The sequence below is a fragment of the Strix aluco genome, chromosome 1, assembly GCF_031877795.1.
Source record: "Strix aluco isolate bStrAlu1 chromosome 1, bStrAlu1.hap1, whole genome shotgun sequence".
Classification (NCBI taxonomy): Eukaryota; Metazoa; Chordata; class Aves; order Strigiformes; family Strigidae; genus Strix; species Strix aluco.
Genome location: NC_133931.1, coordinates 153,069,723 through 153,087,858, shown reverse-complemented (window position 1 = coordinate 153,087,858; position 18,136 = coordinate 153,069,723). Strand labels below are relative to the sequence as shown.

At 34.4% G+C, this 18,136-nt stretch overlaps 1 protein-coding gene across 5 annotated transcripts in view; it reads left to right on the top strand.

The window, feature by feature from the left end:
* The window catches only part of ULK4 (unc-51 like kinase 4), a 252,397-nt gene that overhangs the window by 37,225 nt on the left and 197,036 nt on the right, over nucleotides 1-18,136 (top strand). For all 5 annotated transcript variants that reach the window (XM_074840823.1, XM_074840813.1, XM_074840835.1 and 2 more), the window contains exons 19-20: nucleotides 7,660-7,767; nucleotides 12,119-12,202. In XM_074840823.1, the coding sequence (XP_074696924.1) occupies nucleotides 7,660-7,767; nucleotides 12,119-12,202 (192 nt within the window). The remainder of the gene's footprint in view (nucleotides 1-7,659; nucleotides 7,768-12,118; nucleotides 12,203-18,136) is intronic.

Sequence of the window (18,136 nt, the reverse complement as noted above, 5' to 3'; positions counted from 1 at the left end):
GTCTGAAACACATTTAAAAAAGAAAAAGTTCTAGCCAGATGTTGTTTGGTCTGCTTTGCATCTTCACTGAGCAAAATGAAGGAGTTTGCAATAATCAATAAAAGGAACTAATTTAAAAGAAAATTTATGGAAAATCCTTAAAGTCTATAGAATTTTTTATAATATGAACAATTCTACATACAATTAAACTAAAATATCCTACATGGATATTTTATTGATGGACATTGGTCTTCAAGAATGTTATCAGCATGATGTCTAAATCAAGTGGATAACAGGCCTGCTGCCTGGAAGCAGAAGAAGATGACTTAGAGTAACTTCACACAGAGTTATGAAAAGAATAAAAATCCAGAAACATGACATACAGAAAAGGCAAGGATGAACGGTAGAAACCTGCATATAATAATGATAGTTAAATATAGGGAAGCAATAAGGAAGAGAAGAAGAAAAAAAAAAAGCAAAAGAGTTCTTTGGATGCTCCTGCCAAATCTCATTCTGTGAAAACTGATTTCTAGTTCCAGTTTATATCTTTAGGTGTAAACCAACTCCAGCTGATTGCCACTGACCTCAGTTTTCAAGACAGAAATCAGTTTCTAATTCAGGGATCCTTCACTTTTTGGACTCCTGAGCAATATTTTTCTTTCCTGCTCTTGGCAAAAACAAAACCATATGTCTCTCCTGTTTGAAGCAAATATTCTAACCTGGCCCTTCCTGTCATTAAAAAGCTTCAAACTTAAGGGCTGAGGTGGAAATCAGATATATTCATGAGCATCTGCAACTGAAGTAATGTAATAATACATCTGTCATGACAGACTAGAAGATGACATTTTTTTTCTTATAATAATAAAAAAACAAAAAACAAACCCCAAAGCTTGTAGACAGTGCTTTTTAGATGCATTTTTGGTTTGTTAATAAACATAACAGCTTTGTAAGTTAATTCCTACTACCTGTGTCTGATTGTATCCCTTTGGCATCTTGAGTTGATTCCAAAGCAAGTTGATGGAATCTCCATTTGAGTTCATGACATCTTGTTGGCTACTCTACTCCTCTGCTAAGCCCTCTTCCTACAGCAGCTATGTAAAAGTTGAAAAGAGTTGAAAAATTTTGCATTGTATTCCACCTGGAAAGATGTCACACATCCACCTATATTGCTTCCTAGGGGAGTTCTGGAGGAGTTGTATTTCCGCATAAATTCTGTGGTATGTTGTACCTTTGCTTATTTTTTTTTTTTTATACATTCTAGACAGCATTAATACCACATCCATAGTCTGATGGCCAGTCTTCCCTTCAGTTCTCTTCATTCCATGACCCAGTTTGTTGTACTGAACACACAATTTGCAAACCCCAAATATTTCACTGACTCAGACCCTTTCTTCTTGAATCTGCACCCCATAGAAGAGTTTGACAAAATTATCTGTTTCCATCTTGCCACCTGACTCTTTAGTCAAGCCACTTGTTCGGAGATATTTATCCAGCTTTCACTGAAGTGCAGTGGATCCCAGGTACATGTGGATCCAACTCCTGATTAATTACAGTTATCCCTTGTTATGTTTTAACTATTCATATTCCACTGAGAAGGGAGGTAGGCAACATGCTTGAGATGTTCAGAGAAGGCTGGTCATCTTTTTTCTTTTTTTTTTCCATACACCGTTTTAAAGATGAGTACTTAGTATAAATATTACTGTAGTTTCTTTTCTGTTAGCGGCAATATAACCACGGTGTACTTTCTCAGTCTAGTGTGTGCTTTTGTCCAAGAAAAGTGAGATTGCTTTGACATTACTTGATGTTACGTGATGTGTGTGTACTCACAAGAAAATGAACTGAAAAATAATTTCCATTATGCTTGAGGCATAGACAGTTTTTATCACTGTAAGGGTTTGCAGAATTACAAATCTGTTTTAATTTCCACTAATACTTGCTGGCAGTCATACTAATAGATCAAAGATGAAGTAATATTGTAAATCTCTACATTGCTACTTTACATCTGAAGACAGCATAAAATACCTTCTCTTTTAGAATATTCTGTGATTTTCACTTCTGGACTCCTAAAACTGCAGGGAAACTTCTAGAACAGCTTGAAATGGGTTGAGAATCTGCTACAGGTCATATATCAACTCCACACACTGTTGTTGTAAATGAAGGTAATGACTGTCTATCCAGATATGAATCTTTCTTCTCTTATTATAACTATACTATATCCATCCAGCTTGACAGCTAGTGTGAAAGATGTAGGTAATTTATTAAATTTAAGGTGCTTTTACCAGACAGTGTAGGACTTGCAGTTCATTACTGTTTACTTCTCTGAAAGGGAAAATGTAGGCAGGTTGAAAAGAAATGTACTATAGGTAAGAAGGAGGCTTTATTTGTCAGACTATGTAATTAAAATACATTTGATTTTTCTGTTGGGCCTTTTCTCAGGTAATGTACTTTTCTTTATACCACCCTTTAATGTTGAATCAAAGTCTTTGGACAGATTTTTTTCAAGCCTTATATTTTTCCTTATGAAAGGATATTTTAAATCTTGTGCAAATCACTAGTGTCAAAATTAGAAGTAATCTGTGCACATGACAGAGCAGGAAACAGCTTGCCTTCCTCATTTTAAGACATTTGATGTTCTTAAAATTATATATTCATAAAGACTTTCTAGTATATAACATTAAATGTGTTTTATACATATACACAAATATTTTTATAATTATGCTTATAATATAGATGATGAACCACCACTTCCTGTTTCATAGCTTCTGTTGCAGAGGACACCTGAGATCTTCTTAAGTTTGGTTAATGGCACAGACGCTCTGCCTGTTCAGTATGTGACGTATTCTGTGAGCTCCCATTTCCCACACTTGTGTAATATTTGATTACTTAAATGTGTTCAGTGACTAGAGGGAAGTCATAGGGCAAATGTTATAGACTGCATAGACTTCTTAGAGAAAAATAGGCTATTATCTGATTATGGCGAATATAGACTTGTAATTGAGAGACCATAAGCATTTAAGAATAGCGAGTCCTATATAATGTGTAGTAATTATTTAATATTCAGTGCCTTCTGCCATAGTGACCCAATACAGTTCTATTAGTCTTTGGATTCTGGTAATTTAATTGTGCTTTTTTTGTTATGAATCAACTTACAATCCTTAATGGACAAATTTATCATAATATATGAAGGTAATCAGTATAAAAATTCATGCAACTTATTCTGTTCCTCTTTAACAAAGATTTAACAATTTTATCACAAGTCAGTCACTAATCTTACAGCTCAGATTTCTTCAGACAGATCTCTTGTTTAATAAATCGGCTTTTTTTAAAAAATGAAAACTTGAATTTATTGAAGTGTTGACTAGCTTTTGGACAATTTTAGTGCACAGGAAAGGAAATAACTTCTTAACTTGAATTTTGTTAACTCAGTTTTACCACTTTTTCATTCAAACATTAGACAAGAGTAGGAATTGGAATATCAGGAGATATTCCTCTTCTTATCACTTCAGAATAAAAACAATAACTAGGTCTGCTAGTCCTAAAATCTTGAGAGAGAGTGAGAAACAGTAATTTCTGTTCACCAATATAAAATATTATTATTTGATTTAATTTTCATTCATTTTAAATCTTAAATTCTTAATTTTAATGAACAACCAAAAAATGACAGAAGATGGATAATCTACCCAGTATATTTAATGTTAATGACAGTTTTGGAAAACTTCAGTTGAGTAGTAAGGCAGCCAAACAGAACTTCATACAAGAGAGTAAAGGAATAGTTTACTAAATGCAAAGTTTAATTCATGATTTTATTTAATAGCATATAAGATTCTGAGCATTTTAGGACTGCATACATAAATGTATTTAGATAACGCATCATCAAAATTTACCAATTTATTAACCATACTTGGGAAAATATATATTACAGCTGTAAAACACGATTAGTGTTGATATTAAATCAGGGTTTTCTGCTGGTTGAGGTACATCATTAAAGCTGATAATTTTTAACAGCCTGCCTTAATTCTCCATAGCAGATGTACAACTTGATTTGTATTTTCTTCATCAAGTCCTGCCTGCAAACAAACAATCAATCGTAACTTAGATATCATGATGATTTAATGATGTCCCTAGCTAATCTGCTGGGACTATTGTCTGCCACTTGTGTTATCACACAACTCATCAATTTTGTGTAGTCTAAATACTATTTCATGGCATGTTCACCCTCAGTCTAAGGAGGCAAAGTTGAGAGGTGTTAACTGAATATGGATAATGTCTGTTAATGCCACAGTGCTGAGATACTTTTAGGGGTATTGATTTCACAGTGAAAGTAGTTCTCAAAATATGTATTTCATCAAAAAAGCAAGAGTAATTTTGTATGGCTATAGCAAATTAATAAAAGAGAAAATGCTGTCATGTGTTCATCATTTAGTGCAGAATTGCACTTGAACCAACTTGACTATTACTTTCTCAAGTTGATATATTAGAAGCTTTAAAACATATTGATACATTTATGTCTTAAATATGAAAGTGAAGCTCCCTCTGGAATGGCAGGCTATTTAAAGTTCCTGAATAATATCTGAAGAAATGTTCTGAAACCAGTTAAAAAAACAGTTAATGAACATAGTATTACCTAAAAAAAGGGGGAGAAGGTCAAAGTTTGTTTAGTAGATCTTTTTGCTTTGATTTGAAGAGTACACTTCCATTTTTTTATATGATTTCTTTGTACAAAGATTGGAGTTCTGAAGCAGTTTAGGTCAGAAGGTGAAGGAACAGCAAGGAAGGTTGAAGTTAAAAACTCTTTAGTGTTCTGAGGAAGAAGTGCTGTACTGCCAAAAATATCTGTAAACTATTAAAAAAAAGTTCATTTTATAACTTTTAGGACTGAAAATTGTTGTTTCCTGGGGTGACTGTTAAACTTTGTAAACGCCTGATTTCTTAAATTATTTTTTATTCACCTTTCAGTTCCCTTTATGCTTTTTGCAAATGTATGACAAGATCATCACAGAGTATTTTCTTCTAAAGTCTGCTAAAAAAGGACAAATTTTCACAGATTATTTTCTTTGAGCTTTTGAGACCTCTGTGTCAATATTTTGTCTCTTCCTATATAGATGCAAATGACAGTAAGGTTGGAGACTGCAAAAATATTATGACTTGCAAAAACATAAATTGCATTTCATATTAGCAAAGGATTTAGGACACGAGGATATTTGTTTACTGAGCAAGTGATTTTATGCATCTGTGAATTTGTCATTGTAAAAAATCTAAACCTTGTAATGAAAGCAGTTCAGAATCCAGCCACATAATCTATGAGTAGTTTTCTGATAAAGATCTCTAGAAGATGACGTCTTGCAATAAATCTGAAGTGACATATGAGATGCTGATAAGCATTAAGACAATTTCTTATGTGAGGATAATATCAGGATATTCTGATATTCTGAACTGCAAGTCAGGGATGGTAATTAATTTATCTTCTGTTTTTTCAAGATTATGTACATTTTTACTGGTCCTCTCACAGAAAACAACAGAATTTTTGTCTCCTGCCTAGCATATTTCTCAGTTAAAATACTTTCTAAGTTATACTGTTTAGCTATGTGTTTGTTCTTTGTGGATAAAACCCTTAAATTATATTTTTACTATTTTTTTTTATTGGTGGATATGTAGTATAAATGTATTCCATCAAGAATTTAATAATGTATTACATATTTTTATTGGGCTGTATGAATAATGACAAATTTGCTATCTGCTTTGCAGTGATCAGCAGCCAACTTTGTGTTTTGACATTTATATTCATTGCTTTATACAGAATGGGATTTATGTTCAAAATCATAGTTTTCTTTAGATTTCTGAAAAAAATTTAGAGTAACTCTTTCTTTTTAGCTGGTTCTTGCTTAATGACTAGATGGAACTATGTTTTGCTAGGTCTTTTGAGGTAGTGGGAAGAGAGAGCATGTTTTGAAAGTAGAGAGCCAGGACTATTTCAGATAACCTTTGCCTTTGGCCAAACACTTCTCATGATTTTTGAGAAAGCACAATGTTGGTGTTGATGGTTTGTTTCGTGTTGGTGGTTTTTTCTTGTTTTGATTTTTAGTTATTTTCCAAGCTTTTCCTGCTCCTACATTTGTAACACACAAGCTACAGTACTTCCTTGGTTATGTCCAGAAAATGTGTGTATCCCGATTGTTTGTTGCTGAGCTGCATCAATCCTTTGTCTAGCTAGTAGCTACAGCACCAGAAAAAACTTTGGAAGCAAGATCTGCTGCTGTAGCTACAATGCAGATATATGAATGTGGCTATATTTTGTCATCCGTCTTTATGTTGGTCCTTTTCTTTCACTTCAGAAAAATGCACAGTGTGCCATTACAGTCAGCAATAGTGTGTGTTCTCTCTCTGTGGCCTCATATTCAACCCAGGCTATAGTCTGTCTCCACAACTCCATCCCTATCACGTCATCTCTCATGCTTGAAGTGTGTTGGTTAATAACATGAAAGAGTTAGAGGACACATAATGGCAAACAAATCACGGATTAACCGCCACAATTTAACCAGATTTTTCTGAACTGCTTGACTTTTCCAGCTCACCAGGTGAGGTGATTCCAGATTTTAAATGTACTATCTGAAATATTAGTCTCTGCTGTACACTGGGTATATGGGTATTTCAGCTGTGTTGAAAACCAGTTATCTGAGCCATCTCTCATGGTTCACCTGAAAGGCTCTGTCTGCTGTGAGTACTTTTTTCTGTTTAGGGAAAGCTTCTTAACAGAGGCAAAACTATGAAGCTTTTAAGTGTTAGGGTGGTGGGACTCAGTCAGTTGAAATGAATTGAGCAGTTCCTTGACCGTGCAATGAAGCTGATGCTCAAAAGAGTTAGATTTGGATCCTCCACAAAAGGAGAAAGAAGCCTACGCTGGTGGGCCCGTACTCAGAACTGAAAAATTTATATCTTTTTGTTGGATTAACTTGAGACCAGTCTGAAAGAATGGCTATCAGGTTCTCCATTTAAACACTATGCAATGTCTGAGAATATCTTGGGAGACTGACTCCGCAAAGTAAGTGGTTCCCATAACTGCTGCTGTTTAGATCCCTTGTGCCTGTGTTGAAGTGCTGCTTGTTTGTATTCAAATAGGACTGTAAATGTTGACTTCTTTGAGATGAGTAGTAGAAGTCTGTGTTCCATGTGCTCTGTATACAGATAATACAATACTTGCTCAACTGGGAAAAACAGCAGAGAATTTTTTTTAGCTCATTAATTCTTCCCTATTGTTTATATAAAAGTATATACTTATATATAGTATAATAATATTATAGAAAGGAGCAATTAAAAAAAAAAACCAAAACCAATGAAAAGTCTGTTACAGTGATCCAGTACTTATTTCGTTATGATTTGATTAGTTAGATGATCTTTGTTGTATAAACATTTCTGCTTCTTATTGGATATTTGTAGCATCATCCATATCTAAGACCTGGACTCAATGACATTTTCCTCCACATTGTATATATAATGTGTTTCGCAATTACGATTTTTTCTTGTCTTTTCCATGCTTACTAAATCCTTTGCAAATGGCTCTTTAGCATAAGTGAAGAGTATGTCAGTAAGATGGTATTTCAGATAAAGCTTGTTACCTTTAACAACACGTTTTGCTTAAAAAAGATTATACATGTTGTTCTATGATTTATTTTTTTATTTTAGGCAATTACACTTTTAACTGAACTCATCAGAGAGAACTTCAGAAATAGCAAATTGAAACAGTGCCTCCTACCAGCACTTGGGGAGCTTCTTTACCTCATAGCCAGTGAGGTAAGACTGTCAAGTGATTCTTACAGTTTAACAAATGTGAAAAAAATTTCCTATGGAAAAGCAGACAAAAGAAGCAGATTACTTCACATTTGTATCCTCAACAGTTTCTTGTCCTTGTATGTTCTGTGATACTGTTTCTACTTTAAGAAACATATTAGTCCAATCATGGACTTTCTCTGAGATTAATTAAATTGCATTCTTCAAGTATAGAGCTTTAGCTTCATAAAATAATTTATTCACCATAATGACCGCTGGCCTCCAAGTGGCAGATCTAAGGGTTACAACATGTTAGCTAGAGACTTAAATGGGATGTATCAGGACAGCCTATGATATCAATAAATTAATATATCTAGTCCAGATCAGATTTTGTATGGTTGGATTCACAATGATGTGGAAAATGAAATGGAATGATCCTGATGAGTTTCAAATGGAATTATGGTGATTCCTGACTAGAACTGTTTTAAATGTTCAGTATAGAAATAGTAGATTTGCATTAAAAAATAAACAGAGGTTACTTATAGAAAAGAAATACTGTCAATAGTAGGAGTTGAAGATGACAGCTTCTCTAAACCCTCACCTTTCTTTTCCATATTCAAAGAGTAAAATACTTTCTTTTACTTATTAGAAATGAAGGTAACTTCAGACAGAAAAAGCCTAGCCTTAGCTTCTCTGAAGCGTTTGTATTAACTGCATCATCTAATTGCTCTGCATGCTATCATGTTAATTAACAGTCTGTGAGGTCACTTAATAAAGGAATAAAAGTACAAAATGGATCTGTATTTTGGCTTACTGTAGTTATGGCTTTGTGCTGACCTCCCATGTTTTACTGCCCTCATCCTCTAGCTACTTCACATGTTCCACAAGATGTAGTGGTTGCCTTGTTTATTGTAGGTTAGCTGGCATCATCCTTTTTTGGTTAGACAACTGTGAAAATATTTGTCAAACACACAGAGTCACAGAACTTGTTCTTACACTGATAAATTGTCTTATGGAAAACACATCCACAGTCACAGTTTGTTTCTATGTTTTAATACTTCTCAGTTTTCCTTGGGGGAAAAAATTTGTATTTAGCATCATCAGACAGATTGCAAACTATATATTTTTTAAATACTGATAAAAACAAATAAACTTAAAACTGCAACTTGAAAATTCTATTTGGCCAGAGTATTTAGAACTGCTTGATTTTATTTTGAAATTAAACTTTAGTGGTTAAAACTAATCTGTTTACACTTGCTCTATAACAGCAGTATGATTTGCGTGCACTGATCCTAATTTTTTTTTTCTTCTGAAAATGTGAACTGACAAATTTGTGAGTCTATATGTATTGATGAACTTCACAATGTTTGAAGCATGATAACTTGTATTGAGATGGCAACTGTATCATGTTTCAGGAGGATCTATAGCAATGGGTTGCATTGTTTTGAGTTTTAAGCAAGAAATTATTAGAGACTAGGAGGAAGCATTTGGAGCTACTCTACACATATGAACTCAGGGCACTGTGTCTTGATAAAACCTCAAAAATATCAGTGTGATTTGTATCCTTGGAAACACTGTCTGTTTTATTTAGTTAGTTTTTAAAAGTCCTTTATAAAGCTTTTCATTTCTCTATTCTGTACCTACTTAACCTCAGAATACTGTAGTGGTGTAGGCATTTTGTTGCTCATTAAACTGCAGAACACTAGTATTGAATGACCTTACCAAGATCACATACCACGTCAGTGGCAGCATAATAAAATGAAACAAGGAATTTTATTCCCAGTTTATATCTTTAAACAGCAAAACTTTATGCCTTAACTAATTTAAGAAAAAAAATCATAACTGCATCTAATTCATTAAGAACTGTACAGAAAATATTTTTGTGTTTCTTTTTTACCTTGTTTTCTTCCATTTTGCTGTTCAGCCTGCTTGATTTTTTTTATCAAGCTGCTAAATATTTATCATTTAAGCTGTAAGATTTTGGGGGCATGGCTGATTTTATTTATTTATTCCCTCTGGGGTTTTGTTAAGTGTTACTAGGTCCAACCACAATATTAATATTAAATAATGATAAGGATTCTTTATTTTTCTTATGAACGTTTGGTAAATCAAAAATTATCAAACACTTAAAAGCAAGTTCAGCTATCTAGGCACAGCATGATTCATTGGTTAAATACAGGATCACTGGTTGCACTTCTGTGGCATAGAAGATACTGGGGAAAAGTCCAGATAATCATAATGGTCCTCTGCAATCCTAACTAAACTCTGATATTATGTGTGTACTTGCATATGAGATCTCATAAGTAAGATTTTATGCTCCGTGTCTGCATTTTTCCAAACGGAAGCCAAGAGCAATTCACAAGTAGCATGAGCAGACCCCAGGGAGGATGTTCTGTTACTCTTGAGCGAATTGCCTTGAGGGAAAACTTTCAAGTTCTATGTAATATTTCTATTCATTTTGTGCTGTTTGTGTTATTAGGGTGCAGAACCTAAAGTTTAATCAGAATCAGCGTGGGCTGTGAGCAAAAAAGTAGGAAGATTCCCCAGTGTTTGGTGGTATATTTAAATTTATTAAATGTCAAATTGTGTAAGTGTTTTTAGGTAACTAAGAATGGTGCTACATTTCATAGACCTTTTGCTTTTCTATTTCTAACTAGAGACTAAACCTTGCAGAAAATCATTAATCAGTCTGAAGAATGGAAGAACTGTTAATGTTTCAGAACTGCACCGCTTCTTAAGGCTTTTTATTTTATAGTACATTTAATATGTACGGTTACAGAAAAACTTGGCAGATTTTCTGATTAAATTAGATTAATAAAATGAGAAACAGACCCATGCCAGTTCCAGCATAGGCTGTCATTTTAACTTTGTCTTAACTTCTAGTCTTGTCCTGCCTTTTCTAGGTAAAGATTCCACTTTTGATTGTTAGAAAGTAACCTGCCATCCTTTGAAACTTGGCCTGCATTTTCTTAAAACTTATGCACTACGCCTTGGAAGGCAAACTGTGCTTAAATGTCAACATGTTGTTACTCAGATAAGATGAAGGAGGTGGAATGTAGTCGATCTGATGTCTCTGTCAGATGTCAAACCCCTCTTACTGTCTGTAAATTACTTCCAAGAAAAATTGTTCCATACCTCCTAATACAAAGTTAGCAAACTTTGTATTTAACAAATCTGTTTTCTCTATTGGTATGTTGCAAAAAAAATTTTGATTTATTTTCAATAAAGAAGGAAAATTAATTTTACTAGGCAATTCAATCATATCTTCCCTGCTAATGTGCCGTGCTTTAATTAAATGCCTGACATTATCACATCATATATGTTGAATTAGTGTAACCCACTCAGAAGTCGGGAAATTCAGAAAGTATAACTTGTTTCTGCATTGTTAACCTCCACTTTGCCCATCCTATGCTTTTTATTATAAAGGTAATTAGAATGCTAAAAATAATTTGCTAACATAATCAATAGAGTCCAAGACATGTATAATTTCTGAAGAAACTGTTGCTTGTCATCTTTTGTCTACTTATTGAGACAAGTTACTCCCTGATTTCATGACCTTCATCTTCACACTATTCAATGCCTATTATTTCTTACTTTCTGTCCCAAAAGAGGCTATTTTTTATTTCAGTTGCTAATATCTCTGTGTTACTAGCCTAGATGTGGAGGTTGTTTTAGTTAAATCTTAATGATATCCAAGTGACCTCTTTTAAACTTGAATTTTTGCAGTAGGCTTCTAGGAGAGGGGAAGTGGAGTTCATTAACGTCTAATGTAAGAATCAAACCCCTGATTCAACTAGCAGTGAATTAGCCTCTCTAACAGGGTGATTTCAAGGATCTTGGAACAGTGTTGATATGTACTGAAGGCTATACCATACAGTAAATTTTATTAAACACTTTATAGCTCCTTGTATGACTTTGAATATTTTTTCCAAAGTAAGTTTACAATTTTTTTTAGTTCCCAGATAAAAATAATTTTGTTTGTTTGGTATAATTAAATCACATTTAAAGAGAAGCATTACTGCTCTTAATAATCAGTTGTCTCTTTCTGAAGTAATCAAAATGATTGAGAGGAATGCAAAAATATTTTTGTGCATGTGCATTAGAAGAAATTGATGACACCCAGAAATATTATTACAAATTCTGTTATGGATTTTGGAGGCTATTTAAATAAGCTAATAAAATATCAATTTCTGTGCTGCACATGAGTAACATTAAATAGTAATACTGCCCTGGAATTTAATATATTTTCTAGCATATGTTAACTTGAAATATGTATGATATGAACCTTATTAAGAATCTGTTACCCATTTTTTATGTGACTGAGTTTATTGTGATTTTTTTGATTTAATCATTTGTGCCGTTGGCTTCATTTCAGGAGGAAAAAAGGGAGCACCCCAGAGAATGCTGGGTTGTTCCCTGTGCTGCTTACACCGTGCTAATGAGGTGTCTTCGGGAAGGGGTAAGGCTCTTTCATTGTCCTCAATAGAATTTCTCCACTGTAATAACCCTTTAGGCATTGTGTGAGGATTGTAGCCTGCAGCACTGCAGTACCTTGTCAACCAAGTATTGCTCTTGAATTTAAATAATCATGATAAGACCATGACCTAAGCAGGGTATTAATGCAAAAATGCAGTGTTGTTCTCTGTACATTCAGCATTTATGTATTGGTGCTTGTTTTCTGGAAATGGGATAAATTACCGTTAATGAATGTGGAATTTATTAATACCGTGGCTTTCTTTTGAGAAATGTTCTGACAGTTTGTACTGTCCTCTTGCAATTTGATTTTTATACATCTTTCATAAATCTTGGAGCAAGATTTACTTTCTATTTTGAAGTGGTCGATACACAGTTTTTTAAAACTGCATTGTTATCCTACTGGGTTGTTAGCATTCTTTTGAGGCCAAAAAGTAGTAATTAGTTTTTTTCTCATACATGTGCTATGCTGTATTCTTCATTTTTCTTGGTGATGACTTAGCTGTGATAGAGGAAAGGAAGAAAAACATGCATATAGTTCCAATTTGTAAAATGAAAAAGAATTGAGTAGAGGGTTTACATCTATTGTTTGTATGAGACCACTTGACTTTATTTTTGCCCAAGGCAAAGCTCAAGGCAGAAAACATGTCAGAGGTTGCTGGAGGGGTGAAAGCAAGAGAAATAGCTTTTTTCTTCTTTTTTTTGAGATCTTTATTGCCTACCAATTGTGATTAATAGAGGAAGAGTCCAAATGCATTTTAACATCTTCAAACCTTCAGGTGATCAAGAACATACAACTGTGTTGGTATTGTGGACTATTTCCAACTCATTAATTATAGTAAGATGTCATTCTAAGGCACATTAGTGAGAAGCTATTTAATTATAAATTTAGTAATGGAATACTTGCTATTTCTGAAAATTAATTGTAGAGAAACTAAATCGAGACATCCATAAGACACTAATTTATTCCTATATAATAAAATGACTTCTTAGTCCTGAAAAATGTCAAATTTTTCTTAATAATTTATCTTGATATATTTTTCTTGAAAAAATCACACAAAATAGAAGTACATTTCCCATGCAATAGTTTGAATTAAATTTAATTAAGCACAAATTCAAAGTTATGTCTAGGCTAACCAAGCACAGATGTGCATTTCTATAGTTTCTGTTTCTGAAGATGCTTGAGGTTTGCAATGGATTTCTTTTGCAATTTCTTTTGCTACTTTCTTCCTCCACTGTTATAGCAATCCTCTTCTTATCTTCCATAACTTTTGCAGCCACCCATCTTTCTTGGAAAATAAAGTTGCAGCATCTGAAAGTAGATGGTTAAAATCATATTACTGTTAGACATCTGTTTGTAACAGATTTTATTTATTTTTTAAGGAAAGAATAATCAGATATTAAATAAGTTTTTGTGCCAGATGTTTTAGATGCAGGGGTGGAGGAGGAATGAACAAAGATGGAAAAACAGAGAGAGAAGGATTTTAAAGTATTCAGTTTACTGTGTCACTTCCGCATATTTGTTTCAAAAGATGTAAGAGTAGGACTACTGAAGTAGATGCATCCAGGACGATAGTATATCAGTCTCTTCAGTCTATCATATTATTTAGTGAAAAAGTAGATCTCACAATCTTTAGCAGCAAAAGTTACATAAAAAAATTTACTTAATGAGTTTTTATGAAAACATCTGTGTGATGTCACCGAACTGACTTAAAATATAACCACATGTCTTAAAGTGTTTTCTGGGATTTTTTTTTAAAACATGTTTGAAGATTTGGAACTACAGAATACTTTAGGATGGAATGAACCTCTGGAGGTCATCTAATCCAATCTCCTGCTCAAAGCAGGTCAAAATCAGATTGTTCAAGGACATGTCTGTTTGACTCTTGAATGTCTCTAAGAATGGTGGTCCCAAGTCTCTCTGGGGAATGCCTGGACCACCCTCATAAGAATAAAGTTTTTCCTTGTATATGATTGGAGTTTCCTGTGTTGCAACTTGTGGCCATTGCCTTTTGTCTTCTGGCTGTGCACCTCTGAGAATATTTGTTTCCAGCTTCTCTTTATCCTTCAATCAGGTAGTTGTAGACAGCAGTAAGATCTTCCCTGAACCTTCTTTTCGCAAGGCTGAACGGCTCTCTCAGCCTTTCCTTCCCTCTGACCAGCCTGATTCCTTGCTATGATGGGGACATGACTGGTGCTGTGGGCAAGGGGAGGGCAGTGTATATTTTATGCCTTGACTTTTCGAAGGCCTTTAACACACTCTCCCATACTTCCCTTATCACCAAATTGGTGAGATATGGACTCATGAAATGGAAGATAAGGTGGGCAGGAAAATTCACTCAGGTGATCAGTGGTGCAAAGTCCAGCTGGCAGCCAATAACTAGGAGTGTCCCACAGAGATCAGTACTGTTTAATGTCTTCAGTAATGACCAGAGTGACCGACTGGAGTGTGTTCTCCAGTTGGATAACACCAAATTGGTGGGGGGAGCAGCATCAATGTGCTGGATGTCAGGGCTGCTGGTCAGAAGGACTACGGCAGACTGGAGAAATGAACTGACAGGAACCTCATGAAGTTCAACAAAAGTGAGAGCAAGGGCTTGCTTCTGGGATGGAGTAGCCCCCCTGCAACAGTACAAGCTCCCTAGGAAGCAGCTCTGCAGAAAGGGCCTTGGGGGAACCAGTGAAAAGTTGAACATCAGCCAGCAGTGTGCCTTAGCAGCAAAGAAGGGCTACAGCAACACAGGCAGTATTAGCAAGAAGTAGCCAGCAGGTTCAGGGAATTGATTCTTCCCCTCTGTTCACCACTAGTGAGACCACATCTGGAGTATTGTGTTCAGTTCTGACTCCCCAATACAGGAAAGATCTTGACATTCAAGAGTGAGTCCATCAGAGTGCTACCAAGATGATAACTGGAAGAAAAATGGCTGGTGTTCAGAATCACTTCTTAATTCGTTGCCAGATATATTAAAAGAGCATGTTTAATGTTTTCTAGTTACAGTCATATAGTCTTTTTCACAGAGAATAAAGCATAAACTATGGCCACGTGTAAGAAAATTACGATCAAGTGCCTTCCAGCTTTTTGCTTGTAAGGGGAAGAAAATCATAAGAAAAAAATCAGTTTGGGCCTTTGGAGGTTTTTTGGTCCAGCCTCCTGTCAATACAATGTCAGCTTATATTTGCATTCAACATCAACGTTATATTAGGTTGCTCAGGGCTTTATCTACTTGAGCTTTAAGTAACTCCAAGGATGGTTATTCTGTAAAATGTGCCCATTTCAGTGTGAGACCACTATCACTTTGAGGCAGACATTGACCTCCTGAGCCTTTTATATGTCCTTTGGCCTCACCTTGTTCAGCAGTGAATTCAATTTTCCTTAGTCTTATTTTTGTTACTGATCTACCAATAGAAGCCCTTTTTGTTGCTTTTTGAACCTCTCCAGTTTCCAAATCAGTGCTCTTTTCTGCTAACCTAATACACTGGCTCTAATGTGTTGTTTTTTTGGTTGGGTTTTTTTTGAGTCAACTTTGCATTGCTCTGGTAGCCAGCACAGAGCCACTTTGCCCAGGCAGTGAGTGGCTTACAATGTTTGGTGGCTGATATGCAAGCGTGGTAGGGGAGTGTGTGAATGATAACTTCTCCCCCCCATCCTGCTGTGAAATAGGAGATAGTAGAAACAGTTAAAATGAACAATCTAGAATTTTTTAAGGTCTGACTTAAAACTAAAATGAGGTTCTGTGTAAATTTTATTGGTTGCACTAGTGAAGCACTGGATATGAAAATTTTGAAAATATCATCTAAACTTGCCTTCACTGTGCCTAATGTTCTTTGACTGCAGCTGAAGATCTTAGCTGCTATATTTCTTTATTTTACATTTGTAGCCTGTAATCTGCTATTTATTCAATAAATTTCCCTGATCTAACAATTTATACATGTAAGCTTTGCATTCTTACAGTAGTAATTAAGAAATAATAATTAAATTTAAATTAAAATTAAATTTTAATTTTTCTAAGCTTATTTAATTATATTTTACATCAGTATGTTTTCTGGAATGAATATTTGTGAATATGGTCTTAGTTGTGAAAATGGCAAACTAACTTTTTGTAATAAATTCTGAATTATTACAGTATGTTGAATATATGCATTATAAATACATACTTGTAGTTTTTGTTGCCAGTTAAGCTTTGTTTGATGTATTTAATAAGAAGTCAAGACAATAAACCCAATTTATGTCATTCAGTACTATAGTTTATATAGCTTTGAGTTTTATAAGGTAAATTCACTGTTCTTCAGTTTTATTATGAACTACTCTGAAGTGTACTTGGATCTCTGGAGTTTTATAAGGTTTGTCATTATCAGAGCAGAATTGCCCTCTGAAACAGAACAGCAGAGCAGGAAGGAGTTTGAAATGTGCGTGTGTCCCTTTTATTTGTCTGTAAAGGAACAAAATGTTCAGAAAATGCATAGTGTCGTTTCCACATACCTTCTATGCCTGAAAATCTAACACTGCCAAGAAGTGTATGTATAGGTGAAAGGAGTTTTAGGATGGCAAAGTAGAAGACTGGGAAAATCTTTTATCTGTAGGGGATCACAAGTTTAGATTTCCTGCACTTCAATGTTGTTAACTAGAAGCTGAGGCAAAGAACAGGTGTGTTCAATGAAGTGTCAAAATAAGGACATTTGGTACACTCATAAATAAATGATAAGCCCAATTTGACATGTTTAGTCTTGGTATAATGTCTGTCAGAACCAATGTAGTAAATATTCCAATATGTATTTATTAATCTTTTCCAATAACAGTTTCCAACAGTGACACAAAATGCCTGTTCCAGGCATCTGTATTTGTGTCTTAAGTTCAACTTTTAAATATTTGTGTACGGTCTCTAAGATAGCAGAGTCCTGATTTCTACAGCTGAAGTGCTTAGTTCTGTGCAATGCAGTCATGAAAGATACTTTCTGTTTCAGAAAGGATATTCTTATTTAATATTAAGTACCTAATGCTAATGTGGCTACCCTTTTCCTTTGATTCATTTCACCTAGTTTATTCAAAACTCCTTTGCTAAAGTTACCCATGTCTACTTCACCACAAGTGTATCGTCCTACCTCTTACTTGAATATCCTCAATGACTCTGCATATCTTTTTTTTTGCTTTTCATTATCACATTTAAGGTTCAACCTCATCTTAAGTGAAATCTGAGCTTTAGTTGCTACTGTACATTTGCCCCTCTTCACACTTAACGTTCTAGTAGTTTCTCTCACCTTTCTGCTTTCACTGTTTCCTCCCTTATATTTGCCCCTGCATTCTTTCTGATCCTGATACTGAACCAGTAATCTTTCCCATATCCAAACTACTTTTTGGTGTCTTTTATAATTTTTCTTGTCTGATTTAGTCTGGATTATGTTGCTTTGACAAGGTCCTTCACATTCAGAAACTGTGTGCAAGCCTGCTTTTAAGTCTGCCTGTGTGAAAGCAGAGAGGAACCATTGAAATAGCTTTCAGGAGCTTGGTATCTGTCCATTTCTGCTTACAAATGGCATGTAAATATAAGGCATACAATGATATACAATTTTAGTAATGACTTCATAGAACCTGGAAAAAATAATATATAGGCAATACACTTGCCTATGGATAAATTTAATATATACAGTTATATATATATATACTGTTTAATATATACAGTTTTTTATATATATATAACTGTTTTATATATATATACACTGTATCTGGCTTTTAGAATGTGCATAATCCTCTCATTTTGAAGCATGGCACCTGGAGAGTGTATTTGAATCAGAAATAGCGAATGAGTTTACAAAGGATAATTTTTTGTCTCTTGGATGTGCAAGGTACTGTATAAGCAAGATTTTTAATAAGTTAGAGCTTGCCAGTAAGCTATATAATATACATTTCCCTCTTTCATATGGA